This window comes from Rhincodon typus, chromosome 10 (assembly GCF_021869965.1).
Source record: "Rhincodon typus isolate 14 chromosome 10, sRhiTyp1.1, whole genome shotgun sequence".
Classification (NCBI taxonomy): Eukaryota; Metazoa; Chordata; class Chondrichthyes; order Orectolobiformes; family Rhincodontidae; genus Rhincodon; species Rhincodon typus.
The window spans coordinates 21,221,336-21,242,004 of record NC_063341.1 but is presented as its reverse complement, the minus strand read 5'-3'; the positions used below and the strand labels follow the sequence as shown (position 1 = coordinate 21,242,004).

General features: G+C 39.2%; 1 protein-coding gene across 1 annotated transcript in view; it reads left to right on the top strand.

The window, feature by feature from the left end:
• Positions 1–20,669, top strand: part of LOC109923255 (dual specificity protein phosphatase CDC14A-like) — a 58,104-nt gene that overhangs the window by 34,278 nt on the left and 3,157 nt on the right. The window contains exons 8-9 of the mRNA XM_048602059.1: positions 4,769–4,931; positions 15,887–16,002. Coding sequence (XP_048458016.1) covers positions 4,769–4,931; positions 15,887–16,002 — 279 coding nt within the window. The remainder of the gene's footprint in view (positions 1–4,768; positions 4,932–15,886; positions 16,003–20,669) is intronic.

Genomic DNA, 20,669 nt, shown 5'->3' with positions numbered 1-20,669 from the left:
TTTACCTGGACCATCTCTAACACCTCTCTCCCCTTCCTGGACCTCTCTGTCTCCATATCGGACAACCACCTCGAAACCGATATTCATTTCAAGCCCACCGACTCCCACAGCTACCTAGAATACTCCTCCTCCCACCCACCTTCCTGCAAAAATGCTATCCCCTATTCCCAATTCCTTCGCCTCCGCCGCATCTGCTCCCAGGATGAGGCATTCCACTCCCGTACATCTCAGTTGTCCTCGTTTTTCAAGGACCGTAACTTCCCCTCCTCGGTGGTCGAGAACGCCCTCAACCGTGTCTCCCACATCTCCCGCACCTCATCCCTCACACCCCGTCCACGCAATAAAAACCAAAAAAGAATCCCCCTCGTCCTCACGTACCACCCCACCAACCTCCGGATCCAACGCATCATCCTCCGACACTTCCGCCATCTGCAATCCGACCCCACCACCAAAGACATCTTTCCCTCCCCACCCTTATCTGCTTTCCGGAGGGACAACTCTCTCCGTGACTCCCTTGTCCGCTCCACACTCCCCTCCAGCTCCACCACACCCGGCACTTTTCCCTGCAACCGCAGGAAGTGCTACACCTGCCCCCATACCTCCTCCCTCACCCCCATCCCAGGCCCCAAGAAGACTTTCCACATCAAGCAGATGTTCACCTGCACATCTGCCAATGTGGTATACTGCATCCGCTGTACCCGGTGTGGCTTCCTCTACATCGGGGAAACCAAGCGGAGGCTCGGGGACCGCTTTGCAGAACACCTACGCTCGGTTCGCAATAAACAACTGCACCTCCCAGTCGCGAACCATTTCAACTCCCCCTCCCATTCCTCAGACGACATGTCCATCCTGGGCCTCCTGCAGTGCCACAACGATGCCACCCGAAGGTTGCAGGAACAGCAACTCATATTCCGCTTGGGAACCCTGCAGCCCAATGGTATCAATGTGGATTTCACAAGTTTCAAAATCTCCCCTCCCCCTACCGCATCCCAAAACCAGTCCAGCTCGTCCCTGCCTCCCTAACCTGTTCTTCCTCCCACCTATCCCCTCCTCCCACCTCAAGCCGCACCTCCATCTCCTACCGACCAACCTCATCCCGCCCCCTTGACCTGTCCGTCCTCCCTGGACTGACCTATCCCCTTCCTAACTCCCTACCTACACTCACCTTTACTGGCTCCATCCCCGCCTCTTCGACCTGTTTGTTTCCTCTCCACCTATCCTCTCCTCTATCCCTCTTCTATCCGCCTCCCACTCTCTCCCTATTTATTTCAAAACCCCCTTCCCCTCCCCCTTTTCTGATGAAGGGTCTAGGCCCGAAACGTCAGCCTCTCTGCTCCTATGATGCTGCTTGGCCTGCTGTGTTCATCCAGCCCTGCACCTTGTTGTCTCTTAAGCACTTGTATGCTTGGTTTGTGATTTCAACTCTAATTTCCCTAATTATATTTCTCGTTCCAATCCTGCCACTCATCTTTAATATGATTTCTCACTTGCAGTAATCTTTTCTGAAGAGTCTGAATATTTTCTGAAGGAAGCCCTCTGTAAAAATGTTTAACACAGAAAAAGTATTAATTGATTTTTTAATTTCAGAAACTTGCTACCATGTTGATCATATCAAACCTGGAACTAAGTTCGTAAATAAGTAATAGATGAAGATGGCTGTTAATTGCTTATCGTGACTCACTGGTGAGAAATAGATTTAGTTCTCTTTTAAAATAATGCTTCCCAAACACTTTCTCACTGTGACCCTGTTTTGAGGCTTGAAAGCCTTTGTGAGCAGGGTCAAGGGCAGGAAAAGACATTTGAAAATTGGATGGTGGGATTGGCTATTGCTGCCTTGGACCTTGTGACCTCATTTAGAGTCCTGACTCCATTTTTGGGAAGCGCTATCTTAAAACAAGCGAGAAAAGTTTGAATTCTATTCTCTTGTCCTCCTACTCCCCCAACCACTCCTCCACACCCAGAGCACATTAAAAATATATGAACTATTGAACAACGTTTCTTGTCGTTCAATTAAACAAAAGGTCATTCACAAAATCCCAGATAAGGAAATTTAAAGGCAAAATTGTACAAGTTAATTGAGTATTTAAGGAGAATTATACCCAAAGTTAACAAATATAGCTGTGTTGTAAAAACAATCAGGATGGACAATGAAGTACTCAATGTGGGTGAAACAAAGAAACAGCACTATATGAATGGCTCGACTACCATTACAAGAATACTCTAGACAAGGGGTGTGCTGTTAATAGATGTCATTAAAATATTCCCCAAGAGAAATAGACTATTTTGAGTCAGAATTACAGCTGATACAAAAATATCAACATCTAACTTCATCGAAATAAAACTTCTTTGTTAAAGAAAAGAGCAATACTGCAAAACTTAACCATTAACATCCATATAAATGTGCAAAAGGTCTAAGGGTAACTTATTTCCAAGTTCTCTTCCAACAGACTCTACCAGTTTGGCAGACTCTACCAGTTTGGCAAATAATCGCCACAGTTGAAGACTGCAACAAGAATCTGAAAAATAACAGTTCCAGAATATGAAGAGCACAGCATTCTGAAGCTTGAAGCTTGAGGCTTGCTGCGAGTTTGCTGACTGCAGTTTTCACAGGCAAATGATGTCACCAATCTGAGTCTCCTGAATGCTGCAAGGAATATAGTTAAATTATTAGAAATAAAGATTACAAAGTAAATCGAGTCCAAAATCTCAATTCTGCTGTATTACTGTGGATATCCTGAAAAAGTACTAGTGTCTCCACTAAAACCTGTTATTTGAAGGCTAATTTTTCATTGTGGTATTGGTGTTAGCTGATGTTTATCATCTATCATGTAGAAAAGAGTAAGATTGGACATTTTTTGAATGCTGGTACAATATCTCTTAATTTCTCGAGGGAACCGTACCTCATCCGCTTGTTGGTTGAGTACATATGCCCAGACTGTACCGTGCAAACATTATATTAATTCCAGTTACGTAGCTACGCAGAATTGATCCAGCTACTCCCCACTAATTGTGTGCAAGATATTTTCTATGAGCAAAGGTAAACCTGTCAAATTTTTGTGCAAACCTCTATTAGTCTACAGCAGACTCAGACAAAAGACAAGGGCACTCTAGTGGTGAGAATTTTTGGGAACTTTAGGTTTACCGTCACCTGTGGCTTACAGTGCTCCACTTGTCATCTGTCAAGTTTTCAGTTACTCATGTATTCCAAAATATGGTTGTAATTAGGTAATAACATGAATCACATTGCAAGCTCATGTGATAATCAACCAACCTGTGCTCGAAACAATGTGTAATGATTGAGTGATTCTGTGTTTGTACTGTACTTGCTGAATAATTCCTGATCTGTTGGGCATTAAATTTAAAACCAATTTAAGTTATCAGTCAAGCCACAATTTAGCTCACTTGCACTTCCTACAATCTGTGTATATATGTTTATAGGGCCCTGTGTTCTGCAAACAAAGGAACATGTCCAAGTTTTGCTTTTTTTTTGTACTACAGAAACCTTCCATAGTGCATTATCCATGTCAGCCCCTGGAACGAATTAGTTGACTTGCCAACCAGTCAGTACCATTTTCGTGTGCCTTATAAATTGTTGGTCCCTTTTGCAGTTTGATCTTCTTGCATCTGTCCTGATGACTGCTAGATGAACATCTTTGACAGCATGGTTTTTTATTTGCGAAAAAAGTTGAGAGTTAACACCTGTCTAATGAGGGAATACTGAAGTTTAAGAAACAGATGGAGAAATTTCCAATAGTGCTACTATCTGTTTTGAGTATACTGAACTTCAAGCAGAATTTCCTAGACATTAGTGCACAGTTCTGCTGCTCAGCATTCCCTCTAATTTTCTTTCCAGTCGCCTGGGACTCCAAGGTCTGTGCACAGCAGCGATTTTCAGAAAAGAAGTCCATTCTGTGATTGGCACCTTTGGAGCCCATAGCTTAGACGGGACGTTGCAGCTGATCCTAATTTTATTAGTTGAAGTTTTGATCTTGCCAGCTACATCTATAAATCATTCAACTTTTTGAACTTTTTTTATTAGATACATTCTTTCTTATTTTTGTGTTGAATTTGTTTTGTTTTTGAGATATGAGATCCTGTCTGGCTTTGAACAGAGGCTGAAAATAATTCAAAATAATTGTCACTGTGACTTCCAGCAGCACTTGATCTTTATATCTTTGCATCTTTTGTCTTGAAGCTGGAGGTCAATGACCGGATAATTGGGATTTAGGCACTGCAGCAAAAAGTTGCTGATCTTAAAGTTCTATTCTATCATGTAAAAATAGATGCACTTTGTTGAGAATACAAAGACATGGTAGGCTGTACCTTAAATCTGGTACTAAAAAAAGTGTCTGCTACTCAGCTGCATTGAGGTTATCAACAAAATAAGTCAAAGTTCTAGTTCAATGATGGCTGTGAATGCACATGAATACTCAAAAAAAAAAAAAAAAAATGTTGGCTATTAACCTTTTAAAATTCACAAAAAAAAATAGGAAACATGGCAAGTATGTGGGAACCTCCACCTGACCCACCTACGTTCTGCTATATGATATTTTCCATGAGTATGCATTGACACTTGATGGTCAAAAATGGAAGTATCTATGGAATTTGTTGTGGGTTTCTGCCTATGTGAATTTAATCAGCTTAGGATACCAAGGGACAGCACGAAGCACTTCTAAACTGTACATAATATATTTACTTCCAATATTTTTAAATACAAAGGTCTGAAGAATAATGAGCATCAATTTTGACCTCTTGAATTTGTTTACAGGAAGCAAGGCCACATGTGGCTTGAAGGTGATATTTATAGGTCCTTGAAAAAACGGCAGAGTAACGATAAAGAATGCACTGGATTATCCCGGATCATTTCTGGCATTGACAGTCTTTCACTTGGTGGGAACATGAAAATGAACTCCATAGATAAAACAATAGAGGTAAGGCTGTTCCTTTCATGACCACAATCATGACAAATTCCTACTGTCTCCTCATCAGCGACCATGCAATGAAACTGACCCTCTAGTTTTTTTTTTTGAAAAAAGCCCTGTAACTTGGCAAATGGCAGACGGCAGACAAAATTTCTGCTAAGAACTTGCAGTTGTTGTTTAACTCAGTACTGCAGCTGCAGCATTCCTTTTTGTGTTATTCTTGAGATGTGCGAGTTCTAGCAAGGCCAGTAAGTTGTCACGGTGATTACATCAGTTCTTTTTAAAAAAGGGTTACTGGTTTGCTAGGCATTTAAGGTTAGAGATCAATGCCTTCTGCTGTGGCAAATTTGCTGGAGAGCTTCTATTAAGGCGTGTAACAGGTGGGAACTCCACCAACATCCCAGCTCCTCCCTGTAAGGGAAGGTCAGTGACTCCTTTTACTCACCCCACCATTTAAGGCCCCTTTAAGTGGGCACTCAGTGTCTTGCCACAGTGGCACTTCTGTAGGCCTTTCTTAAAAGAGGTGATATAGAGCTATTGCTATCTCTGCACCTGGCAGATGAAACCTCCTAGATGTTGCCTCTGATAAATACCATTTAAATAAGAATGACTTATGATATGTATGTAGGTCAGACAAGCTAGAAGTGATAACTTACCTGTGTATCAAAATCTATGACTTTTTATACTCCTAATATCTTAAGATGTGCAGTCATTGCAACATATATTACACTGTAACCTCTCCAGGCCTGAATGCTCAGGCCCAAGGCACATCTTATTAAACCTGGATCTAAATTCATAAACAGGCATTCTCTGGATTTTTAACATTGTTTTATTTATTCACTGGGTGACGGCATCTCTGGCTAGGCCAGCATTTATTGCCCATTCCTAATGCTCAGAGGGCAGTTAAGAGTTAACCACGTTGCTGTGGGTCTGGAGACATGTGGGCCAGAAAAGGGAAGGACGCTGGTTTCCTTCCCAATAGGATTATGAAATAATGTAGTTGGGCTTTTAACAAGTGTGTTGATCAGATAAAAATGTCTACCTCAGACATAAAACAGTGACAATTAGAAAGCACTAAACAAGATACACACACACATGCTATGTGTATTCAAAAGCACAATTCTAAAACAACAAAGGACAGAAAAGGGTAGATGATGGAGCTTCGCAGTGCCAGTTTCTGCCAGAAAATGCAGAACAAGGTCATGTTTAAACACTGAACCTAGAATTAGCACAGCCAACAGGGCAGGCTGGGTAAAGAATGATTAACATTCAATGTTAAAAGCGGAGTATGTCCCTGTTTCTAGAAGTTTTCCGAAGTACTACCAGTTTTAAAAGCTTTGGATTTTAATTTTAATTTGTTCAGCTGACTCCTCTTCCTCTGTCATCCATCTTGTCTCTCTCTCCTATCTTACAAATTGTTGCAGTTCTATGAGTGATGAGTCTGAGTTGTGGGCCATGTTCAAACAAAAATCAGACAAATGGTATTTCAGAGTTTCAATTGCTCTTCATTCGTCTACATTAAATTTTTGTCACTTTTTTATGTCAGCAGCAAATTTCTGTATTATTCACCCATTCCTAAGTCCAGAAAATTAGTGGCTGATGGATTGATTGAAGTTATAAAGGGAATCTTTTAAGAATACTGGGAATTGACAAATGGTGTGGCACTGTACCTGGAACCTTAGCTTTACACCATCTTTAAAAATGACTTAAATGAAGGAATAGGAGTTCTTCGTCCAAATTTGTAGATTACACAAAATTGGGAGGTAAGTGAGTTACATAACTGAAGCCTTAGGTTACCCACGGATCCAGTTGAGTGGGTAGAGTTGACTGTTGGCTCGAGAAAGGAAAATTGGAGCGTTTTTGTGGACTGAAGTTGGGTGCTGTGGAGGAGCAAGGAAAACTTGATCTGTATACATGTTACTAGAATGTAGTGCACCATTACAACAAAAGCTAATATAAAAATGGCCAATCGCCAGCTTGAATACTGCATTTAATTGCAGGCACCAAATTTCAGGAAATACATTTCCATTTTAAAAGTAATACAGTACAGGATCATCAGTATAATTAATACCAGTGCTTCAGTTGTTGTATTGAAGGGGCAGATTGAATATATTGGTTTACATGTATTCAAGGTTTTCCAAATATTGAAAGAATTCAATAAGGTAGAATGCAGAAGTTAATTTCTCAGTTGTGTTCCAGGAGAACAAAATCTTGAAATTAAAACCAGATTATTTCAGAATAAAATCAGGATCCAATTTTTCAAAAGGAAATGGAAAACTGAATCAGCCCCTTTCCCACAAAAGCTGTGGATGTAGTACACTTTTTTAAATTTTCAAAACTAGAATATAGGGAATGTGAATTGTGTTTAGGATACCCATTAGCTATAATGTAATAGAATAACAGACAATCTCAAGTAATTGAATGGTATACGCTAGTTCCTGTGTTTGTAAGTGTGTTGTGCACCATTCGATGCATCTTTCATTCCAGGAAACTTTCCCTTTCCCTTTCCCTTCAGTTCTCTAACTATCTCAATGCATGTGTTTATAGCCTTCTTAATTCTGTATGCCTCTTTTTGTTATTTTTATCACAGTAGATCTAATATAATGATGTACATGTGTGAATACATCTTTATTTCCCCCAGTATTTCGTTACTTAAGAACAGTAAACTGGCATCGCATGCATAGTTGTTGAATGCTCTTTTTCTGAGCAGTTTGAAGGGAACGTAATTTGCACAAAGAAAATTTCAGTGATGTTTATTGGTGTCTATTTCATTTATGGAATAAAGCTGAGTTTTTCAAAGTATAAGAATGCAGCATTTGATTTGTGTGTCTTGGCATATTTTTTGAAAATTCAAAAGCAAATTTTGTGCATTTACATATCTTTGAAATTCACCTGCAACATTTGATTAGCATTGCTTTTGTGTAATATGAATGACATTGGTTATTAGTTAGTTGTGCAGGATTCAGCAATGAAAAGTATGCACATTAGTCTTCATGATAAACTTATAGAAATGTTGCATGTATTCATTATTAATACAAGTCATATAGATTTGGTTATTAGCAAGGGAGTGTTGTGATGAAGTAAGTTTGGCCATATAACTTATTATTAGGAAATTTGATCTTTGTTGAAATACTTTAACTCAGGACTCAAACATTAACTAGCATTGGCAAGTTATTTTTGGACTGCTGACACTTCACCATTGGTTCTGAATGTTTTAAAGAGGTTGCTATGGTTTCAGTTTGTTCTTGCTGGTTGTGAGAGTGTGAACAGCTGCTTTATTATAATACACACACGTGGCCAATAGCAGTGTAATTTTGATCAAATAGATCAAATTACATCTTTTTTGCTGTTCCTTACCTCAATCATAAACCTAATTAGATTTAGTCAAAAATGTATTTAAATATTTTGCAGTAGTAGGTATTGCCAAGTTTGTGTGCTGCTTGGATTACTTTTGTGTACAAGTTAATTGCACATTTCAATTTCAGCACCTAATTTTTTTTGAAGCTATTCACTTTTGCCCTCAACACATTTTTCAGAAGTTTCTGAGCAGCAGCACATAGATAAGGAAAAGGAGGGGTGGAGGATAGAAACCTGTAAAACTTCAGAAGTGTAGCATTGGGATTTCTTTTTAAGAGGCGGGTAATGATGGCATCTTTAAAGGTCAGATGAACCAGTACCTGATACATTATCAGCTAAGATGGGAGTAAGTAAGGAAAGTTGGATTGTCAACAGGTTTAGTGGGAATAAGGTCAAGTTGGATCTTGTTGGCAGAATGAGCTTGGAGACCAAATGAAGGGAGTTGAGAGAGAAGGGAAAAAAAAAAAATGCAGTTTCAGAATCGGGCCGTTGGGTACCTTTGTGGGGAATTTCTATTTCAAGGACTAGAAGGAAGGAGGAAATCAGCACAGACAGCTATGCAGATAGTCTCAATTCAGTAAGAAAGAAAAGTCCATTGGTTCCTTGAATTTGTAATTAGAGCTGAGAGTAGAAGGAAGAACCAGGCCAAGGATGTTTGTAGTAAAGAAGACATGCTAGACATTATCATTACATTCCAAAAAATCCAAGAATAATGAGCAGTTTTGGCAATGATCCAGCCAGACTTGGCAGTAATATAAGTATGTTTAAGCATTTTTTATTAAGAATTATTTAGAATGTATTTCATTAGTACAAATAGACTTCTTGTGGTATTAATTATTGCAAGTCAGAAACTGCATTACAGTTTAATTAAAAAAATGAATGCAAAGCTGGCAAGCTGTGCACACTGTACAATTTCTAATATATTAGTTCAATAAAGGGAGTCCTTTTTTTTATCATAACAGATTTGTTACCACCAGTGTGACTTAGATTCCCAGTTGGTCTGGAGGGCTTTATAAAATGATTTTAAGGAGTAAATTTGTCCTCCACCCACGTGATGTAGCATGTAGCACGTGCTACTTTGAGTAACACATTAGGTATAAATAGAGCATGTGCTGCTGTAGGTATGGCATGTGATAAGATAGTTAAAGAATTAAAGGCAGCATAATTTGTGCACTTGGTGTTTGTACTCAGTGGCTTTATTTTAACCTGAATCACAATCAGGCAGGGGAGAAAATGTTTTTGTAGTTTAAATTGCATCAGCTCAGATAATAAATGTTTACACTCTGAATTGTAACGGATGTAAATTTACCATTTACCAAATTTACCTTTTTCTTCAGTTGTGTTCAGAATTTTATTTTCAAAGGTCATAAGAATCTCTTATTGTAAGAAGTTATCGGTAACTGTCATTTTAATCAACATCCAGGTACAATAGATTGTAGTAGCTTGTATAGATTTAGTACTTTCGACATCTCATGATGGTACTGAGCAGAAAGAGAATTTTGGGAAGACCACTGACAATATTGGTAGACATCTTGAGTCTTTTGAAATTAAGAGGAGGGTAGTAGGGTAGGATGGTTGAGGAAGAGTTTCATTAAATAGAGAAGGTTGAATCTTTTTGCATTGAGAGAGGAGGACTTTGTAGAAAGCTAACAATGGAAAATGAGACGGTAGGATGCAACTGGAGGTTGCAGAGCTAGTCTACGATACGGCCATGGAGCTATGTGAAAACCCTAAGAGTGATACAAATTTCCAAGTATTCCCTGATGAATGCATGAACATCTGGTATTGGTAAGTAATTAAAAAGGAAGTGAAATGGTGCAGATGAAGATGTGAATTGCAGAATTTGGGGTAGATTTCTTTGTACTGTTAAGAGAGAATTGATCAGAGTATTGACAAAATGAATCTGGAGAACACCGCCAAGTTTTGGCTGTAGTGGGAATGAGATAAGGATAGAGATACGAACAAGATTCACAATTTGCAGCCATCTGCTTCATCCAGAGCAAACAGCTGGGAGTCTTGAGCAAGTATAAACATTTTGGAGACTGTTTAAAAACGAACAATTTTAGTTTGTCAGTTGAACATGGTATTTGTGTTATGGGCTGGTGGCAAGATAAACCTGCCCATCATATACACATGTTAATGTTGACTCTAGATTTAGTGAAAATAGTATAATTTTGAAGTCAAGGATGGGAGTCTTTTAGATACTTAGTGGAGGAATAATTGCAATGATTTAGTGTTATGATGCATGGAGAGTGTGCCCAAGTGAGCCTGGATAAAGATCTCCTGAAGGAGAATCGGCAATCAATTCTACCCAATATAGTGAAGAAGTCAGAGGAAAATGTATCATGGTCATAAGCTTTCACAAAGGTTTTAATTTTGATCAGGACAATTGTTGATTGCTCTCATTTTCAATGTCATTAAATAGGAGGTGGTATAATTGACAAGGTGAGCATGGAACAAGATAAAATGGTACACTTAACTTGGGTTAGAGATGAGATAATGGTTAGCCTGGGTCCCAAATCATATTGAACCTTTCTGTCTTTTCTCCCTTCATTCTCCAATCTCTTCCATTCCATTGGAAATGATCCAATATTCTAAATGCATTTCTGGCATCTTTTCGTAATATATCTGTAAACTTTTAATGGAGGTTTAATCTGACGCTTTACTTCAAAACTAATTTATAACTTTCTCCTGTAATATTAAATCTTTTTCAGTAACGAGCTCTTGTGTTTCACTCACCTTTTGTCCCTTTCATAATCTTTAATACAAGCCCAAACGATCAGTCTTTTGTCACTTGCTTTCCATATGTCTCACTTGTATTCTATGTCTTGCACATATGTTTCTGTAACTATTTCCTTTTCCAACAGATCAGTCATTGGACTTGGTCTCACTACCTCCCACTGTTAATCCCTCATTCTGGACAGAATTTTCCCATCCCTGATGTGACATGAGCAATGGCGAGAAAGGTGGGAAAATACGGTGAGAATAAAAATCAGAATCGTGAAGTCAAGAAAACATTTTCTGACATTCTCCTCAGGCCTTAAATGGCAACTTCAGAATTTCATAATTGAGTCGCACCTCATTAAAGCCACAAAGCAGCTTTTATTTATATGCCGCCTCTAACTCTTCCTTTCTTTCCTGAGGATGTACAGCCGAGGTGGACTGGTCATGGGAAATGCAAGGTTATAGGGATAGCTGTGGGGGTGGTGGGTGGGCAGGGGGAATGCTGGTTGGGCTGCTCTTTGGACGGTTGGTATGGACTCTGGGCCAAATGGCCTGCTTCCACTCTTTAGGTATTCTATGATTCTATAAATCTGACTGCATATCGGAAGCTGCCAGTTGCCAAATTCTTGTCCCAGTCATTATGCAGCTGTTTCTTCACAACAATATTCCTAAATGCACTGTGGCAACCATCCTCCTTAATCTTTCATCCATGCAAGCTGGCATTGGCAAGCCACCAGCCTTACCACATCATGCCTGCTTGTGGATCAACTCCAGCACCACTTCAGCCCTTCAGTTCTTTACTTTGGGGCTCAGGTTTGAATGAATGGTTATGAGAATTGCTGATGACAAGGAAATAAATTATGATGAGGACTTAAGGAGGCTACAAAAAAAAACAGTGAGTGGGCAAAGCTCTGGCAGATGAAGTATAATGTGGGAAAATGTGAAATTGCATGTTTTGGTAGGAAGAATAAAAAGGAAAATACAACCTCTTAGTGTTGAGATAATAGAACCACAAGATGCCAAAAGATCCAGGTGTCCTTGTGCATGAATCACCAAAAGCTAGTTACAGCAAGTAATAAAGAAAGTTGATAGAATGTTTGTTATTTATTGGTGTTTAGAGAGGAAGAAAGTAATTTGATTGAAACACGTAAGATCCTGAGGGGTCTTGACAGTGTACATGTTAACAGGATGCTTCCTCTTCTGGGAGAATCTGTAACTAGGGGTCACTGGTGAAAAAATAAGTGCTCACCCATTTAGAACAGAGATGAGACAAAAAATAAGATGGTGGAAGCAGAATCTTTGAATATTTCCAAGGCAGAGGTTGATGGCTTCTTAGTAAACCAGGGACACAAATGTTGAATTGATTTTAAAATCAGAAAAGCCATGATTCTTTTGAATGGTGGAGCAGATCTGAGGGGGCTGAAATGGCCTTTTCCTGCTCCTTGTTCTATATTCAGCAAGACCTATGACTTGCATGCTTTCCCGAGGTTGTTTTCTACACAGGGACACCCTCATCTACACAGCATGCACTTTGACTCTTAACTTGCTTTCTTTGCACACTGTCTGTGCTTACTTGGGCTATAAGCCTCTGTATACTTCATGTTGCTTTCTTCGTATACACTCAGTGACTTCAGCACTGTCTTGAGGGCTGCTATCCTCGGTATGGATCGTGTTGCTTAGTGCATGGGGTCTTTGGTGCTCAGTTACAGGCTGCCAGCCTCTATGGTTTTGCCTTGCTTTTTACTGCAATTTGTGATGGGCAGGGAATACGGAACAGTCATTGGTGTGGACATGTCATTTGTGGCACCATGTTACATTGGCATCACACCTGCAGCATGTGTCAGCTGCTTATCTGATCAACATACTGCATGTACTGCAATCAAATGATGATGTGTGAAAATCCAAGGGGAGCGGTTCTTAGTGGGGTGAACAGAGAGTATTGTTCATTAGGCGTATCACCACAATTAGTCAAGGGATTCTTCCAATTTCAGTCTGTGGAGTTGGCCAATGTCAGTCAGGCACTTGGTCCAATGGGCAGAAAATGGAGGATGGGTTGGGTGAGAGCCTTTGGAGATGATGCATGCAATACTGAGAGCTGTAGTCCGCAAACCACCAGCTGTCTGTGTAGAAACAAATTCCGAGTCAGAAGTGGCTCTGAGTGAGATGTTGGCAGTGACCCGTGCAGAGCCCAGAAGATCAATGAACATGTTCCTGCACTGCTGGCTATCCTGCCTTACTGGAGACGCAGCACTGACTCAGACTTGCAAGTTGTACCTATGTTGGCTACAATTGGTCGTATGGCCTCCTGTGTTAACCAGCTAGAAAAAAGGACTGCCACCAACCTTCACAAAGATCTACAGACACATTTCGTTTCTTCTGGCTATGACTTGAAATTAAAGCAGTCGTTTCTGGCTTGTAGCATCTGAAGTGGTGTGCACCTGGCTTTCAATGTTCACGCCACTGGCACCACATCTGAAGGTTCAGGCAGTTGTAAGCATGTCCACCTCTCTGGCTGTGCCATTTACCGAGAAAGGTACCCAAGCCCTACTGTATTACTAATGAGGTGAAGAGCAAAAGGTTCCTTGTGAAGTGTTGCTCCAAATCAAGGTGGACAAAGCGCAATGAATCCCATTTGACAGAACATTTCAATTGAAAATGAGAAAATTCTGCTGTCTTAGTGTTTCTCCCTTGTGCTTTTATGTTTATGAAAGCTGCATTTAGAATGTGACTTTGGTCCGATACCTTTGGGACGCATTCAGCAAAAGTTATTTGGGCATTCTGATGTGCAAATTAATATGCTATATTCCAATTTTAGACCAAGGGAGTTGCACCTAATCTGTGCCATTGCCATAGTTTTTGTCCTCACTGTTTCAGGTGACCATTTGGAAATCAGTACACCATTAGTTTAAATATAGAGGAGGGATGCTTGTTTCCAGATCCATCTGTAAAATGAGGTGGAGCCTGTGCTGAGATTCATTTCCTCGCCTGTTCCCAGTCTCTCACCCAAAGACGTCTCCTCAATTCTAGCGCTTCTCATCTCCACCTATAACCCCATGTAGTAATCTCGCAATTTCTGACCTCTGATCTTGTTTTCTTCTCCCAAGAAGCCACGATCTCATAATCTCTTCATGTCAGTGCCAGTCCTTTGATGGGAGGGAGACATCCTGATGTTGGGTGGTCACTAATGTGGCACATAATGGAAAAAGGTGATTCTGCCATATTATTAGATGTAAACATAGGAATGGAGCGGCCCATTCAGCCAGTCAAACCCGCTCTCTTCTATTTCAGTTAGGTCATAGCTGATCCTCTATATCAATACCATTTTCCCAAGTTATTTCCATTTCCCCAATTTTATCAGTCTCCAGAAATCTATATTGATTTGTCTTGAATATGCTCCATAGGATTGAGATCCTAAAGCCCACTAGGGTAGAGAATTTGAAAAATACACCACCATCTGAGTGAAGAAATTTCTCCTCATTCCTGTCTTAAATGGCAGACCCCTTATCCTGAGATCATGTCCCCTGGTTTTAGACCTAAAGGTAAAGTCGCTATAGTCCGACTAGACCGTGGGGTTGGTCTCCCACTGAAGAGAGAGATGACTGACTATGGTTTAACGTGAGGGTCACCACCCCTCAGGCGAGAAGCGAGGTTGAGAAGGAGGGTCCTTCGTGTTAACCTCAGTCAGAGCAGGAATTGAACCCACGCTGTCGATGTCATTCTGCATTGCAAATCAACAGTGCAGCCAACTGAGGCTTCTGTCTACAATCCCTAGACTACTCCTTTTGTTGTCTGTCTTTGTGTGATGTAGGATGCACTGAAGATGTAGCTTGCAACAATAAATTATGATTTGTTTTATCAGTCTGCAATGTTGTGATTTGATATGTAGCTCAAAAACATTTAAACACACCTTAATTTTCAAATGGGCTATGAGAAAAATGCTGTTTCCAATTTGCAGCTTTCTGCTTAAAGATTTGAGAGAAGAGGAATAACCGTTCTCAATGTTATCATTTATAATTGGATTTTACGGGAGCTTTAAGCTTTTCATCATATTTGTTAATATTTTAGATAAATCTAAAACTATATCTCCAGGTTTATGAACGATCTAAGTTATGTGACAAAGCAGTAAGCTGTGTAGACAGGAATAGAAAGATAGAAGGACATAATGGTGAAACTAGTAGATGGAGTTCAGATTGAGGATATCTCCTTTGGATGTGAATTCGATTTATTTTCTTAATGATGAGAGACTAGAAGCTGTGAAGCGATCAGGTGATTTGATCCATATACATGTCACTACATGCACAGGAACGAAAGGAATAATCAAAAGGACAATTAGAATATTGGCCCTGGAAATGACAAAAGTGAAGAAGTGATGTTTTCATTGATCAGATTCCACTTTGCCACATCTCATGAAAGGTATATTAAGTAAATGAGAGCCAAGTTTATAGATGATCCATGATCTAATTAAATGACAACTGGATTGAGGGGCTGAATGGAATATTTACATTCCAATTTTATCCCCTTCTGTCAAGGTCTTCTGTTCTGCTATCTATACTCTATTGCCTCATTCCACATTTTCAGTGCCTGATGTTGCTGTTTACCATAACTGCAATCTAGAACCTGTGCTATTTGTGAGCAACATTGCAAATGATCAGCTCACGCAGAAAAAGGAATAAAATGCATCATGTATGCAATGCTTCAGTTATCTGCTTGCTGCATAGCTTTATTTCTCCCTCTGTTTGTACCCCCATCTCACCCTCAACTGTCTTCAACACTGTCCAGTCACTTCTTTCTAAGTTTTAAAAAGTGGTGTGTTTACTTTGCATTTAAAACGCTCTCTCAAAATGCATAGAGCATTTAATTCTATTTTTTTCCCCTTTTTAAAGAACAATTATACAGAAGATGGAAGTCCAGCAACAACAAATTATATGACTCAGGGAGATAAACTTCGTGCCTTAAAAAGTAGGAGACAACCACGATCAGCAACAACAGGAACACTAAGGTAACATTACAATTTGTACATTACAAAATTATGTCAAATAAAAGAACATGAATAGGAATTAAATACTTGAACTCCCTAAATTTTTCCAATGACATTTTTTTTCCTGAAGAATTCCAAATGTCTTATTAGCATTTGTAATTAATTCATATCAAGCTTTGAAATTCAGAGCAGCTCTTTTTAGAGCTGTTAAAAATATACTTTTTGATATTAGTTATGAAATGGTCATATCTTGTTATGAAAAACCAAATATAGAATGCAAACCCATTTCTTCAATCAAACTAACATAGTCTGTAAAATCTACTACGAACTAAATGTAAGTGCAGCAGTTTTAACATTATACAGAGTTGCATCCAGTGGACAACAGAGAAACGAGGCATTCAACCTAACTGGTCTGTGCTCCATTCAAGGCTTTTGTCATCCGACTTCATCTAGCCCTGTCAGTATGTCCTGCAATAAACTTATCTTCTAGTTAAATCCTTCAATGATTTTTGCATTAGCTAATCCCCTGCGGTGGAGCATTAGCATTGTTGGGTGAGGAAATTCCTCCTGGATTCTCAATTAGAGGTTGTTTTACATTCATGTCCTCTGAGTTTTAGATATACCCTTAAGTTAGAAACCTTTGCTGTGCATTTATTTGTCAAAACCTTTCATCGTCTTGAACATCTCTATCCCAGTTTTGAAATTATACTTCCAAGTCTGAGTCCAAATTAATAATGAACAATTCCTGTGGAACACCACTTCCTACCTCTTGCCAATCTGCATAGTTACCATTAGCCCATATCTTGATGTGTAGTCAGCTTGCTCTGCATTGTGCTACTTTGGCCCCTGACACCTCAGTACCCTAGTCATGAGTTTACTATGCAGTGCAGGTTCATAGTTCCTTGAAAGCGGAATCACAGGTAGACAGGATAATGAAGAAGGCATTTGGTATGCTGTCTTTATTGGTCAGTGCATTGAGTATAACAGTTGGCAGGTCATGTTGCGGTTATTCAGGACATTGGTTAGGCCTCTTTTGGAATACTGCATTCAACTCTGATCTCCCTGTCATAGGAAAGATGGTGTGAAATTTGAAAGGGTTCAGAAAAGATTGACAAGGATGGTGCCAAGGTTGGAGGGTTTGAGCTATAGGGAGAGGTTGAACAGGCTGGAGTATTTTCCCTGGAGCTTCGGAGGCTGAGCGGTGTCCTTGCAAGCGGTTTATAAAGTTATGAGAGGCAATGGATGGAGTCAATAGCCAAGGCCTTTGCCCCAGGGTAGGGGAGTCCAGGGTAGATGGCATAGGTTTAAGGTGAGAGGGTAAAGATTTAAAAGGGGCATAAGGGGCAGCTTCTTCATGCAGAGGGTAGTGCATATATGGAATGAGCTGCCAGAGGAAGTGGTGGAGGCTGGTACAATTACTACATTTAAAAGTCTTCTGGATGGGTACATGAATAAGAAGGGGTTTAGAAGTATATGGGCCAAATGGTGGCAAATGGGACTAGATTAATTTAGGCTATCTGGCTTGGACAAGTTGGACCATGGCGGGGTTTCCACACCTGTATATCTCTGACTCTGTGCCTTGTGAAGGGCCTTTTTAAAAATGAAAACATATTAAAACTACTGTTAATCTGTGTTGATTCCTCAAAGAACTTAGTAAGATTTAGTCAAGCCTGACCTTTCCTTTTGAAATCGTGCTATTTTTGTATTTTCACCTTCGTTTTTTTTTAATTACATTTTAGAGTGAAGATAATGTTACCTTTCCTACTGCTACTGTTAAGCCAACTTGATCTTTAGTTCCATAGACTAGTTTCATATTTTTAAATAAAAGAATACAAGAAGTTAAATTTACCTGTTCACCCAGAGTGAGCTCTGCCTTTGTAACTTTACTTTCCCATGTAATTCATATTCATTTAAATCACAGATGTAAATGAGTATTGGTCACTGGGATGTTCTTGAAATTGTACAGTTTGTGTAGGCATTTTTGTGTTTCTTCTCATTGTGCTGTAGCCATTTTATGATTCTAAACTAAGAAGCCATGGTCCATGGTGTCAGTGCTAGCTCTCTACAAGAGCCACAGGAATAGTTTTCCCCATCTAGTATGTCCAGTCCTGTCGTTAATTTGAATACTTTTATCAAATCTCCTCCTAGTCTTTTCTAACCTGTCCATCTACTTGAAGCTCCTAATCCCTGGAACATTCTGGTGAATCTTTTCTACACCCTTTGTAATGCTTTCACATCTTTCCCTAAGTATATTCTATTTGAGGCCAAGCCAGTGTTTAATACAGTTTAGGGGATTAAATCCATTTTAAAAAATACATATACTGGCATTTCCTGAAACAGCTTTGAAAGTAACGTCTAGCAATGATGCATATCAAGATGTTTATTTCTCCAAAATGAGGGTAATCTAATTAGAAATGAACCATAAACAATGTAAGTTTTATGTTCATTTTAAGTGCAGAAATGAATAGTATAACTTTGGTTTCCTTTGCTCTGGCTTAAAATAGTACTGCAATTTAAATCAGAATTTTGTATTGTTATCTTAGTTGAGAGTAAGATCATTAATAAAACTTTTGGAAATTTTTGCTTGTATCAGAGATGCCTGAAATAAGGACATGGGATTCTGGATCCAAATTTGGCATCTGCCATTTAGTAAAATCATGGGTGGCTTGTTTATGGTCTCAACCCTATTTACCTGTCTGTTCCACATAATCCTTGACTCCCTTGTCAATAGGAACATAGAACATGGATAATGTGTTTCTTCTCTTTTTCTATTTGCATGTACAAATTCCTTGAAATAATTAAACTTTATGTTTTAATTTGTTAAATCTTCGTTCCTTAGTTACAATATTTAGGCTTTCCATTGGGGTTTTTTGGATTAATTAACTAGTATTGTTTATCTACAAATATTGAAACTAAAAGGTCTCATTCATTCATTTTGTATAAAGGGTATCTGAAAATACAAAATAAGGGTAAAGTCACCTTAATCTTACCAGATGATAGAGCTGCTGTCTCATTAGAAAGATACAACTGGTGGTAGTTTAATCTGAAGGTCATCACTTCTCAGGCTAAGGGAGAGGCTGAGAAGAAGAATCCTTTATGGTATCCTTAGCCAGGGTGGGAATTGAATGCACGCTGTTTACATCGCAAACCAGCTAGCTAACCAACCCCCTCCTTTACAGCAGTCCCAATTAGGTAATAGTTCCTAAGAAAATAAATTTATGTTTGACACTATTTCCCATACTTTTGTTCCGAAAGACTGAACACTGATTTTCGTAACAATGTTTTGCCTGATTGGTGTGAAAATGATCCTGTTGCAATCGCTGACTATATTGTTGTCTATGATAGATTTCAGGTTTGACCTGAGAAAAGGGATAGGCCTAGAGGGAATTTAGAATTAAATACAGTACAAGTTTATAGGTCTGGTCTTGGTACCAAAAACACCTGTGTTCAAAGTAACCCATATATCTTCTCTCTGAACTTTTTATCAGAAGTACATTTTAAGAAAACTTGCTAGCACCATATTTATCAAAGTACTACGTTCTGCTTGCTACATGTTATAAGAACCACATGGGCTTTCCAGCTGTACATACATAAAAGTAGGAGTGGACTTATTTTTTCAGACTTACATTGAGGGTTGCACAATAGAATTAGAATTTTGGGGAGAATCAGTAAAAGTACTGGTCTCATTCAACCAGCTGATAATTTAAAGCAATACTAGAACTGTTACCAGGATGATGATCAAGTGAGGTGAAGCCATGGCTTCGCTTCTTTTAATCTCCATCTTGCTTGGTTGTGACATTTTTGTTTTAAATTTGAAACATGTGGCTTCTGCATTTCAATTAGATTTAGATAAATAGATCAAAAACAAAGGAGAGTTAATTCCAAAATTTTCTTGAGTGGAGTTTTATTATCATCTACCCTGAAAAATATAAAGTGCAACAACAAATATGTGCACACATGCAGGTAATGAACTTCTGAAGAAGTGGGGTTGTGGGGTGTCTAGTAAGACAGGAAGTTGAAGGAAAATGCAGTTACAGATCTTTGGAATCTTTTGGAATGTGGGAGTGCAAAGACTGGCGTCAGTCAGTTTTTAGCTGCTCTCCTTTTTCTTTTCCACTAGCAAAGTTTGCAGATATTAAGTTCTTGGTGAACGTTTGATTATTTTCCGAGTGCTTTTTCCCTGAATCTTTCATTTGAGATAGAAGAGCTTCCAATATCCTTGTTGTTACCAGTCTATGTTGCTTCTCCCTTTTGCTCTAAGGCTGTTGTTGATATACCATTCCTTTATGGATCTGCAGTCTTCGTCATTGTTTCATTTCAAGCTGAGTAATTGTACGCAATCTTTTATCTCTCAATATTTGCACTTAGCATACCCTCACTGACTTTCACGACCTTTTGAATAAAAAGATAATTCTGAGGCACCTAACTTCCTGTTTTCCAATGTGGTTTGTCAAGTGACCACAATGGTCTTTTTAAGTTAGCAGTGCCCTTTTTGTTTAAAAGACAATTTTTAAACCATGAAGATCTCAAATGATGGAAGTTGAATACAGGTCATTCATTTTCATATGATCATAATCTCTGCATTTGTCTCTCAGATGTTTTGTGCACAAAATATGGAAAAGATTTTCTCTGCAAACATCATTTGTAGCAGAGACAACAAGGTGCAGGGCTGGATGAACACAGCAGGC